General features: G+C 33.3%; 2 protein-coding genes across 9 annotated transcripts in view; one reads left to right on the top strand and one right to left on the bottom strand.

The window, feature by feature from the left end:
• The window catches only part of LOC121426747, a 37507-nt gene extending 34150 nt beyond the window's left edge, over positions 1 to 3357 (top strand). For all 8 annotated transcript variants that reach the window (XM_041623134.1, XM_041623166.1, XM_041623158.1 and 5 more), the window contains one exon: positions 1 to 3357. In XM_041623134.1, the coding sequence (XP_041479068.1) occupies positions 1 to 174 (174 nt within the window). In that variant the 3' untranslated portion in view covers positions 175 to 3357.
• LOC121426795 (pre-mRNA-processing factor 6-like) overlaps positions 2881 to 14310 on the bottom strand; it is a 25821-nt gene continuing 14391 nt past the window's right edge. Inside the window, exons 14-25 of the mRNA XM_041623196.1 lie at positions 13847 to 13916; positions 13206 to 13327; positions 11309 to 11402; positions 10308 to 10472; positions 9546 to 9647; positions 8539 to 8613; positions 7718 to 7851; positions 7438 to 7505; positions 6751 to 6889; positions 6227 to 6353; positions 4619 to 4830; positions 2881 to 4016 (exon numbers count right to left, since the gene is read on the bottom strand). Of these exons, the coding sequence (XP_041479130.1) occupies positions 4681 to 4830; positions 6227 to 6353; positions 6751 to 6889; positions 7438 to 7505; positions 7718 to 7851; positions 8539 to 8613; positions 9546 to 9647; positions 10308 to 10472; positions 11309 to 11402; positions 13206 to 13327; positions 13847 to 13916 (1246 nt within the window). The 3' untranslated portion in view covers positions 2881 to 4016; positions 4619 to 4680. The remainder of the gene's footprint in view (positions 4017 to 4618; positions 4831 to 6226; positions 6354 to 6750; positions 6890 to 7437; positions 7506 to 7717; positions 7852 to 8538; positions 8614 to 9545; positions 9648 to 10307; positions 10473 to 11308; positions 11403 to 13205; positions 13328 to 13846; positions 13917 to 14310) is intronic.

Genomic DNA, 14310 nt, shown 5'->3' on the forward strand with positions numbered 1-14310 from the left:
GGTGATAGCGGAGGACCTCTTGCTTGTGAAGGAGATGATGGAAGATGGCATCTTATCGGTATAACAAGCTATGGAAACTTGGGCTGTGGAGATCCTGGCTTCCCGGGTGTTTACACACGTGTAAGCTCATTCCTTGATTTTATCTCCGACACGATTGAACAACAAGGTCCATAGTAGAGACTACCTAACAACAATCTCCCTAGTAGTGATTGAAATAACTATGGTCAAGGATAAGGCAGGTATTAGGAGTCTGGCCGTAACTATGGTGGCTGGTGAAAAAAAGAATGTCCAAATTGACAAGACCTTTTATTAAAGGCTCCCCTGGTTGGATTGTTCTCTTCTGATCTTGGTTTACAGTACTTGTAGTCTGAACTTAATAAAAATAACTACTAGAAATGGCTGACATTCAACAGGACACAATACATAACACATCTAGACTGCGATTCGTTACTACTTTTATGCATAATTTCTACTTTCAAAAGGTGATGAAAACCAAAAAGCTAATGCAGAAAATTTGACCAAAATAATGAGACATTGCACCGTATTCAGGCTGGATCCATATGGTTTTTCTCATTGTAGTATCACAATAAATTTGACATTATTTTCATTTTTTTAAGTCCCATGACACATAGAGGCCTTTATATTTTTTTTGAAATATCACTGAAGCTGTTAAGAATGATTGATGAATTTGTATTAAAATACATGATAATTCTTCCAAAGTCTTATCTGATTTCAATTCATTTCCATAGTATTCAATTTGAATATTACACTTTTATGTACCTATGCAATTAAAATCAAAATGGGATGAAATGTATTGAAAATGCAAGTAGAATTATTTTCCACAAACACATGTACAGATGTGCCATATGAACTTGATATATGCATGGAGTTAGGTGTTAAACCTATGTGATAAAATATAGGCCTAATGGGTTGTGATTTTTTAAATCAGTATGACAATCTTTAAGATTTAAAGTGCAGAAAAATGATAAATCATGAAAATGATTAGATTTTTATATTTGGTAACCTATATGCACTATATTTTCCTTTACAAATTGATTCAATGAGATGTCAGTAAAACTGCATTTGTTACAAAATACCTGTACATGCCATAGATTTCATTCAATTGTAGTCCACTAATCAACCAGGTGCAATAGAAAATAAATAACGCAAGAAAGAATAAGACATATATATCTTTTTTAATTGTAATTTGTATGTGAGCTCCACATGATTTCAGAATCAAGAATAGATCATACCACTTGATTTTTATTCTCTGATTCAATAATATTGACTTTAATTAGTACTGCTGTGCATTAAAGAATGTGTTACGAAGAAATGTGTTAGAAATAACATGAATAACAGAATGTGCTTCTTTGCTGATGTGAAAATTAGTTCTGTTTGTTTTTTAATGTTTTCTTTGTTAGTGTTGGATTCAAATGTATTATATCTCGAAATATGATGTATATGTACCCATTTAGTATGATAGGTAATGTGTTGCCAATTTAGTATACGTATCATCCTTAGTGGTATGATAGAGGTGCTACATTTATGGTCAATTTAAAAAAATTTAGTGCTTGTAGTATGTGAGTGTGTAGTGAATATATGAAAATTGTCATGTTATAGTATTCATCATTCATACAAAGAAATATATATATACACACTGTATATACAAAAAAAAATTGTAATTTTAATACTTTTATGAAATTGTTTTGTATCAATATTATGTCTTTCCTGTTTTATCAAATCTTTGAAAATTGTCTTTCATGTAGAAATACTGTGTACAAAAATTGTCTTTCATGCAATTGTCTTTCTAATTACATGTATCTATCAAATCTTTCTAGATTGCACAAAATGGAATCCCTATCTCATAGCTAATTACATTTTCTAATCATCGAATATTTGATTTGTTGTTCTTCCAGGTAATAAATTAAAAGCTTAAGATTTGAATATTTAAATATTAATGAAAAATGAAAGATTACCTCAACACCATTGTAAATCTAATATCAGTAATTAATAATTATGAATTTTGCATGGGCTGATTACAAAATAATTTTGATCAGTTTCAGAGGTTTTAGTAATTGTAGTGATATCACAATGCACATGATATATTGAGATACGAATAGGGGTATGCAGGCCATTCACATGTAGTACAGTTTGCAGGCAAATATCCCCATTATATAATAAGTAAATTATATCCGGTAGTTGTTTTTACATCATACATTCCTCTTGTTCTTTTACAGTGCTCATAATTATATTCTATATTTTACTATAAATTCTATGTTTCTTTTTCTGTGGTGTGCATATACATTTATAAAGAGATAAATTCATCACAGAGTACTTTCTTATTCTTCAGTTTTTTGACAGAGAAAGCAAGATAGAGAAATAGGAGTGGGGTGGAAGTGAGAGGGGAAGGAAGAAAAAAAAGAAATCGGAGGGAGGGTAAGCATAAAAGACAAGGGAGGGGGATATTTGAGAGTGCGAGAGACAGAGATAAGAACATTGAGAAGGTAATGAAAATCTTTGCTGCCGAGAACCAAAGAAACATGTATTTATTTTTTTTTTGCTTGTTATATTCACTTTGTAGAGCTATTGATACCCTCAAAGTTTTGAATTTATTTTGTCTATCTCAAGATGTATGATTTGATAGTTACATACTTCAATTTCTTCCTATTATAAAGGAAAAAGATAAGGGCGCCTTTAATGTCAAGGGGTGTGTGCAATTCTATAGTTTTAGATTTATGTTATACCTCGATCTTCCTTTCTCATAATCATTCTCTTTCTTTGAATTAAAACTTGCACACGATCTCATAAATTATGATTTCCAAATAAACATTCTTCACAAGATGGAGTCTACAGAAGATATTTTTACAAGAAACGTCTTCATTAGGTTTGTTTCCAAGTACCTTTATACATTAATAAGGAACTGTACATAACACACAAAGATAAAAGTGATACAAAATCAGTTTCTTTACCAGGAAGTCTGCACAAGACTTCTACTTAACTGTAAACAATAGGAAAAGATCAAATGGCATATGAATCTTTGATATCAATTATAACAAGTTCCTATGATTCTTAAGAAAATAGATTTCAGGGTGATATTCCAAAGTTTACATCCCAGATTATTTATACACATTTTATTTGTTATTCTATGTTTTCCTAGACACAAAAGTTTCTAAAACATACCCTTTAAATAAAAATGGTGTTCACTGTAGACCAGTTTGCAGAAACATTAGCTTTTACATGTGGGGAGTTTTGTGAAAAAATATTTGAAACCATAAATAAGGATTAAAAAGCTCCAAAGAAATACCAAACTAAAAGTATACCACAGAAATTTACTCTCCTTTTCAACAAGAAGGAAAACAGATAGAAAAAACATTGATACTAAATGTAAGTATCTTGGACAAATATCATTATTTGTTTAGTTTTACCCAAAGTATAATTTGAAAAAATAAAGAAAATATTTAACATCTAATCAAACTTAAAGACAATAAATGAAATATTGTTTAATTGCAGATTCTAAACATGATCACTAAAACTGAATTAGAATGTTTGCATTTTACATTAAACAGTATTGTCTGTGTCAATAACTATTAATGCAAATATTAAAGAGCAAATTTTCAGCCAACATGCACATATACACATGTATGTAGGCACATGAAATGGTAATATGTAAGAGAAAAAATGTACACACGAGCAAAGTATCGCCAGCGAACTTCCTGTGTCATATTGCCATATTGATAGGTCAGGTTTAAGATAGTACTACTAAAACACTAGAACCTGTATCTGTATTCAATGTATTCAAGATATTAATAAGGCTGTTTTATGGCCTCATCACAGTGCTGAAGGTTTGATCATAATAATGACTATGATATAAGCCTACACTCAAAGGTATACAAGTATGCCAAAATCTAGCAGTGATTTATCTTGTCCTCTTTGCTTGTTCTATGATTCTTAGAATTATTTTTGACAAAAAGAGAAATAAGTGCAGAATGAATTGCAGCCTAGATAACAGTTCTTAAAGAACAAGTCCACCCCCAAAAAAGTTGATTTGAATAAAAAGAAAAAAATCCAACAAGCATAACACTGAAAATTTCATCAAAATCGGATGTAAAATAAGAAAGTTATGACATTTCAAAGTTTCGCTTTTTTTTAACAAAATAGTTATATGAACGAGCCAGTTACATCAAAATGAGAGTCGATGTCCCTCACTCACCGTTTCTTTTGTTTTTTATTGTTTGAATTATGAAATATTTTGATTTTCTCGTCATTGTCATGCGAAATGAAGTTTCATTTCACCCTGAACACGTGGAATTCCATTATTTTAACATTTTGTGCTTCAGGCAAGGAGGTCCTAATCGTCAAATTCGTAAAAATTGAAATATTGTACAATTCAAACAATAAAAAACAAAAGAAATAGTGAGTGAGTGACATCAACGACTCTCTCATTTGGATGTAACTTGCTTGTTCATATAACTATTTTGTTAAAAATAAGCGAAACTTTGAAATGTAATAACTTTCTTATTTTACATCCGATTTTGATGAAATTTTCAGCATTGTGCTTGTCTGATTTTTTCTCTATTGATTGAAATCTACAATTTCCTGAGGTGAACTTGACCTTTAACCATCTAAGTGATTTGATTGAAATGACAGAAACAGTTCACAAAAACTCACAGATACAATATTTCAAGGAACAACAACATTGTCTGCAGCAATGGGTAAGATTTCATCAGTCTTTTTCCTCCAGTTTTCAATGCTCTTAGAGACAGCACACCATATCTCTCCATGATGAGGTTCAGCTAGGATACATCGGTCTCGTACTGTCTTCTGTTGATCCTGAAGTTTGAAGGAAATATATCAGTCAGAGATGATCAATGCACATCGTCTTAGAAAAACAGCGGCCCAAAATATTTTCAAAATCACATGTTCCCATATATCTTTCAAAAAGGACGATATAATATTATGACTATTGAGTCTACTCAAAAAGTAAAGAAATTTAGTACCATATATATATATATAACATCAATCTCCTGACATGAAAAGTGCAATGATTACATTCTTTTGATATGAATCAAAGTTTCTTGTGACTCGCATCTTTTTCCACTTTTCAATGAGCATGGATTAGAAAAAAAATGCAAAGATGGTAACCAAATTCCCCAATTACGTTTGCACAATTAGGCCATCTATGTTATCTTATTCATAAGTTGAGTGTGACTAAAAATTTTACACTATAATGATATACTAATGCTTACCAACCCATCCCATGGGTATGTATAACTTTTCATTTGTTTTCATCATTGAGGAATATTAGAGGATAACTGCAATATCCCCCTGAACTAATTTTCTACTTAAAATGCTTTCTAGATATCCGATGTCAGATGATATCTATAGAAAAAAAATTATAGCAGATATTGCATCAAAATATCCTTCTTAACCCTATCTAGGCCGGGGGGGGGGGCCTCTGAGGCCCCCCCTCAACGAATCGCGCAATATTTTTGCCCTGCGAAATTTTTTGACCACGCCGCTCGCTGACTTTTTACTTTCAAGTCTTGCGCAACTTTTGAGACCAATTTTGTGTCACCCGGGTACGTGGTTCCGAAATTACGCAACAGTATGTAAGTGCATGTCAGACCGAAAATTGCTCAAAAACGTGATTTCGTGTACAAAGTCAATGCAAATTGTGTTTTCAACCAAAATTCATAAATGTATGATTATTTTTAGTTTTGCTAGTCTAAATGTATGCATTTTATGCTTTTTATGATCACAGAAGAGTCCCCAACAAATTTCATTGAAAAAACAATGAAAAACAAAAGGTAAAAAAACAAAGAAATACATAAGAAATTGCAAAAAACAATATAATACATAAGAAAATGATTTGATATCACAATTTTTTTCATGTACACTTGCTAAGGACACCACAAAGAGTATCTATACCAAAAATTAGTACGTTTGGAGCTCTATTTAGGGAGTTAGAGGAAAAAGTATGAGTTCGCATACTAATTACGCATAAATTAGCATAATCACTTAATAGCGATTCGCATGAAATAAATTACTATACAATCTTGTAGATTATGTCCCAGGCAACCTGCGTGCCAATTTTCGGCGCGATCGCGCGGTCGACGGCCGAGATCTTAGGGGGGGCCTTGGAGGCCCCCCGGCCATAGGAACTCCCAAAAATACCCCGGCCTAGATAGGGTTAAACCCAATGAAATGTAATGGCTTAAGAATTTACCTCAGTTCCATGAAGCAGTTCAAATCGATAGAAGTGTGCCCATGCATCACCAAGGTCTGGTTCAATCTTAACAGTCCTAGTGAACCATTCTCTTGCTTTGGTTAACTTACGCTCGCTCCAGAACAACCTACAATGACAACAATAATAATGTCAATATCATAAACAGTTATTTACCAAGTGTATTCAATTTAGCCATTAGTTGATTATTCATGTAGCCTTCCCAATTCTAATATGTTGAGCATCCCACATAAAATTTGAGCAAGGTGATCTTCAGAACCTAAACTACAAGTTTGCCATCAATAATAAATAACATTCGTTTTGGTTTGCCAAGAAGCAAGGTACAGTTTTGTACCGACTTTGGAAGTAATTCCAAAGTCGGTACACTGCTTTTTGCCAGTGTTAAGAACTTTTAAAATAAGGTCCTGGGAATAAAAAAACAATTAAAAAATGTAATAAGAAATCAAGCAACATTATCTAAATTCACCAAGACAAGACAGAAAGAAATCAAAACACTAGATACATACTTGGAGACTGCAAGTAGTACATGAGGGTCATGTTCACATCTCTTAAGAGCATCAACACTCTTTGTCTTCCTCTGTGGTCTTGACTCCATGAAGATAGATTCAGCCCATAAGGTACCAGAGGTTGGACATTCTTGCATTGCTAAATAATGGAAGAATAACAATATATATATTTGGAGTAGGAATTATATAGAGGTAATTTGCAGTCAGAAAAACTATGTTGTATTCATAGTTTATAAACAAGACAAAATAAGATAGCAGACTGTTATCATGAAGAATAGGATCTTGGTGTAGGAGAGAGGGGGAAAACAAGACAGGGAACCCTATTCTTTCTATAAATCTAAACATAAATAGTCAGTTTCACAACAAAAACATCAGAAAAAGTCAGGATAGTCGGACCCCTTATTTGTGTAGATATTACTGTTTACATAACCCCATCTTTCCATGGCAATGTAAGCATGTGCAATATATGGCATGTACATGTACTTCTGAAGGTTTCCATGGCGAAGAAGAAGAGCGTAGTAGGTTTCACGGCACACCATGTACCCTTTCGTGGACATATATTGGTCCTGAAAGGACCACTCAAAACATGGCATACACTATCACAACACTGTTGAAATTGCAATTAAAATGTGCATACGATGTAATTCTCATATAGAGTATATAATCATGTAAGTGGGAAATACTTACCCCTCGCCATTATAGACAGTGATATGGCTTTATTGTTTGCTCTGTTCTCAATTCTTACAGCCTCAAGCCTGGTATGGTATGAAAAAAATTACAAGAATTTGACCAAGTAGTTATTTTGGCAAAATGGATAAAAGGTTGGAAAAGGCAAAGTTAGATCAGACCTATGAAAACTAATACATTCACACTTAGCCATGAGTATACAAATTTTAGAGATGTTATTATGGTAAGGCTTGCAGTCTGTCAACTTTATAAAAAAAATTTAGTAAGTATGTCAACTCACCAGAGGTCAGCACACTGTTGATTAGTCAGTCTGGCCTTCTCCATGAGTGCCCTGGCTTTGGTCAAGTTACCAACTTTCTCCTCCAGCCTGGTTGCTAAGAGCCAAAGAGGGATAGACTTCGGACATTTCTTCAACTATATCAGGAAGAAAGGGAATATGATTAGATGATTGTGATTGTAATGATATTAATGATGGGCATGCCCATTATGTCCAGCCCCCTATATGGCAGATCTTCCTGAAGTGATTTTTCTCTTTTTACTATATTTATATGGAAGGATGTAATATTCTCAATCTATAATGGCTAAAGCAGTTCATAAAATGAAGATTGGGGGAACTCAAAGACATAAAAAGAGATTGATTATTCTATGAAACTGCCTGGATGATAATGATTATGATGAGGGTAATAATAATATGATGATGCTGTTCATAAGTTACAATCCCTTCTGATATAAACACGAGCTTTTCAAACACATGAATAAAAATGATAATAGGGAATCAATATGGGTTTGGTTAAAGCACTCAACAAGTTAAAGTAAATAAAGTATAAATGTTTTATCTAAATTCCTCCTGTGTCTTTTGTGTTTTATGAACAGAAAGCATCCATCTATTGTTGTCTAAATCCAAGAGGATACAGAAAATACATATTCATGACAAAACATTTGAAAAAGCAAATATATAAATATTTAAATACAAATGAATGCAAACACTACAAATTGGGATGAAAAACAACTACACTTCTAATTCCAGGCTAAAAACATGCATGTACTTCTATGAAGTATATTAGGATGTAATTTAAAATGTTGAAACGAAGGATTACTTACACCCTGAGTGTATGTCTTCCTGCTTTCTTCCTTATTTCCAAGCTCTTCTTCTATTTGCCCCTTCATCATCCACAGCTGAAAATAAAAATTTAAGCAAATAAAAGCATGGATGACATGACATTTAGTAAAGAGGGTAACATAAATATATGTTTAATTCCTTAAAACAAAGTAGAAAACCCTCACTGTAAATCATAACACATTCAACATGGGAAATAAGAGAACAAGTCATTAATAGTTCATGATATTTCTGAGAGTAATGTGTTTATCCTTCATATGCATCTAGATTGAAAAGTTGATCCCTTAAATAATTCTTCATTTCTTTCAAGGACAAGACATTTGAGACTGTGACCCCATATCTACACCACCTTTTTAAAGTTTGGGCACACATTAAATATTCACATCAATTTGCAAATTTTAGTTTTTTTATCCCAATATTTTATTTTGTCGTTATGGAAGTTGATCCATTCACCAAGTCACAGCAACAGTTTGTTCAGGTATAGCCAATATGATCTTAGACCTCTAGGGAAGATTTTGTCAGAGACTTTGTTTGGGTAACATCTATGGGCAAAAATAGAAATCCTAATGTGAGGTATGCTAGTCGAAAAAAAAAACAGTACTAAAAATGCTGGTGGTGGAAACATTTACAATTACATTATATGTTTTTTCTTATTGACATTGAATTTGAAATTATTTCCCTTGGTAAACTGCTAATCACTAGGATGAACTACACAGCTGTTCCCAAAGAGATTAGGTGCAGTTTAAGTTTATATTTGATAATAACAGCAGTAGCACAGAATAGTGCTCAGACTATTACACCTGTACTATTAAAATTGCAATATGTCAATTCTATAAGCAAGCCCTACAGCACTTTTGATTTAAATCGTAAAAGTCAAGGGGCTATCCACTCTGTACAAAGACATGCTATGCTTAACAACTTTTTTTCTACATTCCTCAATTATTGGAAAGTGTTATTCTATTTAACTAATTTAAATTACAATGGAACCAACCTTAGCAAAGTCACCATATTCCTTCACTCCAATGCCCAGTAGCTCCAAAGCCTTCTGCTGACATCCCAACTGCCATTCCAACTTAGCAGACTTCATCATCACCTACAGATAATAAAAAGATCAACAAATATTGACAAAGAATAAACACTTACAAGAGCATCAATCTAGAACCAATTACCACATCGAGGTCTGTTGCAAGAAGAGCTGCAAATCAAATCCGAATTCTAAAAATCAAACCTAAATCTGTTTTCAACCAATCAGAAGCGCACATTTTAGACTTGGGCATAAGTATAATTAATTGCAACTATTAATGCAATGGCCCCTGATTGTCTTTCGTTCTCTTTCTCTTCCTCTCTCATCTAATCTACTACAGTTAAAACAAGCTATCTAATCATCACAGAGTAATGAATATACATGCATTGTGTGCTTACAAGCATGAAACCTATGAACAGGCAGTGAATGTCAGTCAAACAGCTTTACTATGTACAGGGATAACTGACTATAAAAGCAAAAGTAACAATTTCCTTTAAACATGTGAGCAAGCAATAACAGAATGATGCATAAAGAGATACATGTTTTAATCTCATAAACAAGAAGAAAAGTTAATAATGTTCTTCTATTTTTCTGATATTCCTAACAAAATAGGAAGTGGGTACGTAATGAAATCCAGAATACAAGCTCTTGTGACTTCCCCCTTTTGAAGCAAAATTGTAAAGGATGATGCAGGCAATAAATACAAGGCATAGCTATATAGCAACTTACCCTGGCAGTAGGGGCACTGTCCCTTGCCCTTGCCAGCAGTCTCCTTGCTCTTTCATCTTCATTATTCTCACTCTCTAGTTTGACAGCAGCCAACCAAATCTCTTCACTGTTTGGATTAGCCTGGAAAGCCAAGGCTAGGATACGACGAGCCGCAGGTACATCACCCTACAAACATACAAAACATGAGTTAGTGGTCTTGAAGAGTTTCTGCTAAGGTACCTCAATATGAGTTGAAAGAACAATGTTGATTCATAAACCTTGCTTTCAATGACACTTTTGCATAGAAATGTAATTCGTATACAACAATGGGGTACCCTTATCACTTTTGACCTCCTTTGTTTCATTATGACCCTGTTTTTTAATTCCCTTGTATAGCATGTGCCCGAAATCCTAGTCATGAATAGAAATAGCCACCAATGGATTCTGTCATGAACAGTTGCAACTGATCAAAGACCACAACTTTCCAGATCTGATGTCGTAGTTAAGAGTTGGCCCTTCACTACTTTTCAGTTGGAATGAATATTACTGCTTGGTCAGCGAGAACGGATATGGCTTCATGTACTGATATCAAATTACGACCTTTAAAATTTCAAACTGATCTTTATTTCAGCAGCATTGAACAGAGATGGGTAAACTATTAAAGAAATAATCAAGGATTTGTATATGATAGCATCATTAAAAGGTAACTCACACGTAAAACCAGAAAGATTTCCACTCAATTCACTACATGTATGTATACCAAGTGTTGCACACATATTTGCAAAAAGCTGAATGCATGAAAGTTTGTAGCTTTTTGTAAATCATGATTTGATATGTGATTATTTGAATTAAAATACTAAAAGCTCAAAAAACTATCTCTTGTATAGATCCTTTCATTGAAATCCAAAGAAAAATGTTCCTTATTAATATGACATCAATTTTCGTTTACTATCACTACTGAACCTCATCTTCAGAGTGATCTTAAATTATATTTCTATATTGTTGATGCTCTTTATACTTACTGCCATCCATTTAGATTTAGCACCCATAAGCCAAAGTACTTCAGCCTTAGGACAGTGAGCTACAGCCTTCTGAAGTAAAGTCTCCAGTGATTCCCTATGGTGAGAGAGATATAGATACATGTTCATTTACATTGATATTGATATCTTCTTTTGTTGAATCAATATAATACCACTACAATTGTAGACAAATCTCAATTTTGTCTGACCTTTGAATAATAACCCTAACCAATAATAAGAACATATAAATTTTGAGCATCTTTATATATTAATTACCAAGTACTCATGATATAGGAAACTGGAACATAAGTGTACACAAAACAAATTGAAAATTGCATCCTTCCCATCAAATACTTTTAAAGAAACACTCAGAGTGTGGCAATTTCTGAAAAGTTTGTATGTTTGTGTGGTCTTCATGGTATTTACCAATCATGGTATGTTAGAATTAATGGAAAGTTTAAGCAATGGATCCAGCTTTCATATTAGGAAAGACAAACAAATGTGATTTTATATATATTAATGATTGATAAAGGAACGATATCATACATAAGCTTGCCACCTATAGATAATCCTCTAATATATGTATATCACATTTTGTTTTTAATTATTTGAACCCATATTGGTTTGTTTGGGTTGGCCATATTTGCTGGGCCTTACATACCCTCCAGAAAACTGCCTTTTTTTATGTCCAATACTGGGCAGTGACTTATGACAATCTCCGATGTATCTATTGTCTCTATGACCACAAAGTTCTCTTCCACATCATTATCAAGGGATGAATTATGTAGGGCCTACTTAATGGAAAAACTATAACATTGTCAAGGTTTGTGTGCATGAATGTGGGTGTGAGTGTGTTTGTGTATCTTTCTGCAGATGGAGTTTGCTTTTGTTGTTAAAAACTACAAATTTATGTTTTATTGCAAATTTGTGTTACTATAGGCCTTTTGGGTCATTCTCCATAAGCCATTTGTTTTTTATGGTCCTAGCCATATCATGTACTATCTATTGCATGTGTACATTTTGTGATTTGCATACTGATATTTTATGACTGAATAACTTAACCCTATTTACGCTGGGGGGGGGAGATGTCGGAGGCCCCCTCAACAAATCGCGCGATATTTTCACCAGCGCGAAATTTTTTGACCGCGCTGCTCACTGACTTTTTACTTTTAAGTCTTGCGCAACTTTTGAGACCAATTCTGCGTCACTCGGAAATGTGGTTCCGAAATTAGGCAACATTATGTAAGTGCATCTCAGACCAAAAATTGCTCAAAAACGTGATTTAGTGTACAAAGTCAATGCAAATTGTGTTATCAACCAAAATTCATAAATGCATGATTATTTTTAGTTTTGCTGGTCTAAATGTATTTATTTTATGCTTTTTATGATCACAGAAGAGCCCGAACAAATTTCATTGAAAAGACAATGAAAAACAAAAGGTCCACAAACAACGAAATACATATGAAATTGCAAAAAACAATATAATACATAAGAAAATGATTTGATATTGCAATTTTTTTCATGTATACTTGCTAAGAACACCACAATGAGTTTCATACCCAGAATTAGTACATTTGGAGCTTTATTTAGGGAGTTACAGGAAAAAGTATGATTTCGCATACTAATTACGCATAAATTAGCATAATCACTTAATAACAATTCGCATGAAATAAATCACTATGCAATCTTATAGATTATGTCCCAGGCAACCTGCGTGCCAATTTTCGGCGTGATTGCGCTGTCGATGGCCGAGATCTTAGGAGGGGCCTGGGAGGCTCCCCCCGGCCATATGAACTCCCAAAATACCCCGGCCTAGATAGGGTTAAAATTGAATTGAAATATAGCTAAATAAAACAAATTGGACCCATTACAAATCAAGATTTTCATTTTTCCTGCTCACCTTGTACCATGATTCTTTTCAAAATAAGCAGCTTCCATCCAGATCTTCTTCCTGCTTGGAAACACTGTGAGAGCGTGAGCATAGATTGCTCTGGCACACTCATGAGCTCCATGACTTGCACACTGTGTAAACATACAAAATGATATCCAAATGAAGTTTGTCATATTTCTTAAGGTCGAGAACATTCGGGATACTTCATATACACAATTCATTTTTCATACAAATAGAATACCAGCATAATATGTGACATTTTATCTATTACTTGGTTGTTAAACTGAAATGTGCAGAATACTCTGCTTTTTTTACACAGGTTCAGCTAAAAGAATAACATGAATGACATAAAAGAAGAAAATTTCTGCTAGTGCAACAATTAATCATAATGGACACCAATCACTACTAACAGTATAAGGTATGAAAGGGGAATATCTTTTGTAGACTATACAAATACAATTGTGTTTGGGGTAGGTCTAAAGAAATAAAACCCTGTAAATCTATTATCACTTTGTTCGTAAGCTCTGAAACCAGTAATAGATGTTTTTCATAATTATCACACCACAGGGTATGTTTCAACTTGTATAATAACATTTTCCATAGTGATCCACAAATAATACGAGTCACATTTATCATGCAATTATACTTACACTGTCAGCATCATCCATCCATGTTGTCTCTCTGTCTTCATCTTCAATACCTACTCCAATCACAGCTTGACTGCAAGATATAAGGATGAAATTGCTTTTCATTTACTATATATATATTTTATTACTTTTTAAAATTACAATTCATATGCACATGTACTTGTTTATGTGTAACAGAAACATCACACCATGTTATTATCATATTCATATAAATCTGCTATTGACTTGTCTACTTGATCTCATCCATCTATTCATCTATTTATGTATCCATTTCTCCATCTCAATTTGTCAACAGATATAAAATCAAGATATAACAATCATTCTTTTTAATGTTATTAACACCCTTAATTAAAGCAAGGGTGTACATATGTATGCACAAAAGTGTATGTGATGGTGTAGCCTGTGTATATTAATGTTATATCAGTTTTTTCTCTCTACATGTACCTATTCTTCTTCCATTCCCCAGC

The sequence above is a fragment of the Lytechinus variegatus genome, chromosome 1, assembly GCF_018143015.1.
Source record: "Lytechinus variegatus isolate NC3 chromosome 1, Lvar_3.0, whole genome shotgun sequence".
NCBI lineage: Eukaryota > Metazoa > Echinodermata > Echinoidea > Temnopleuroida > Toxopneustidae > Lytechinus > Lytechinus variegatus.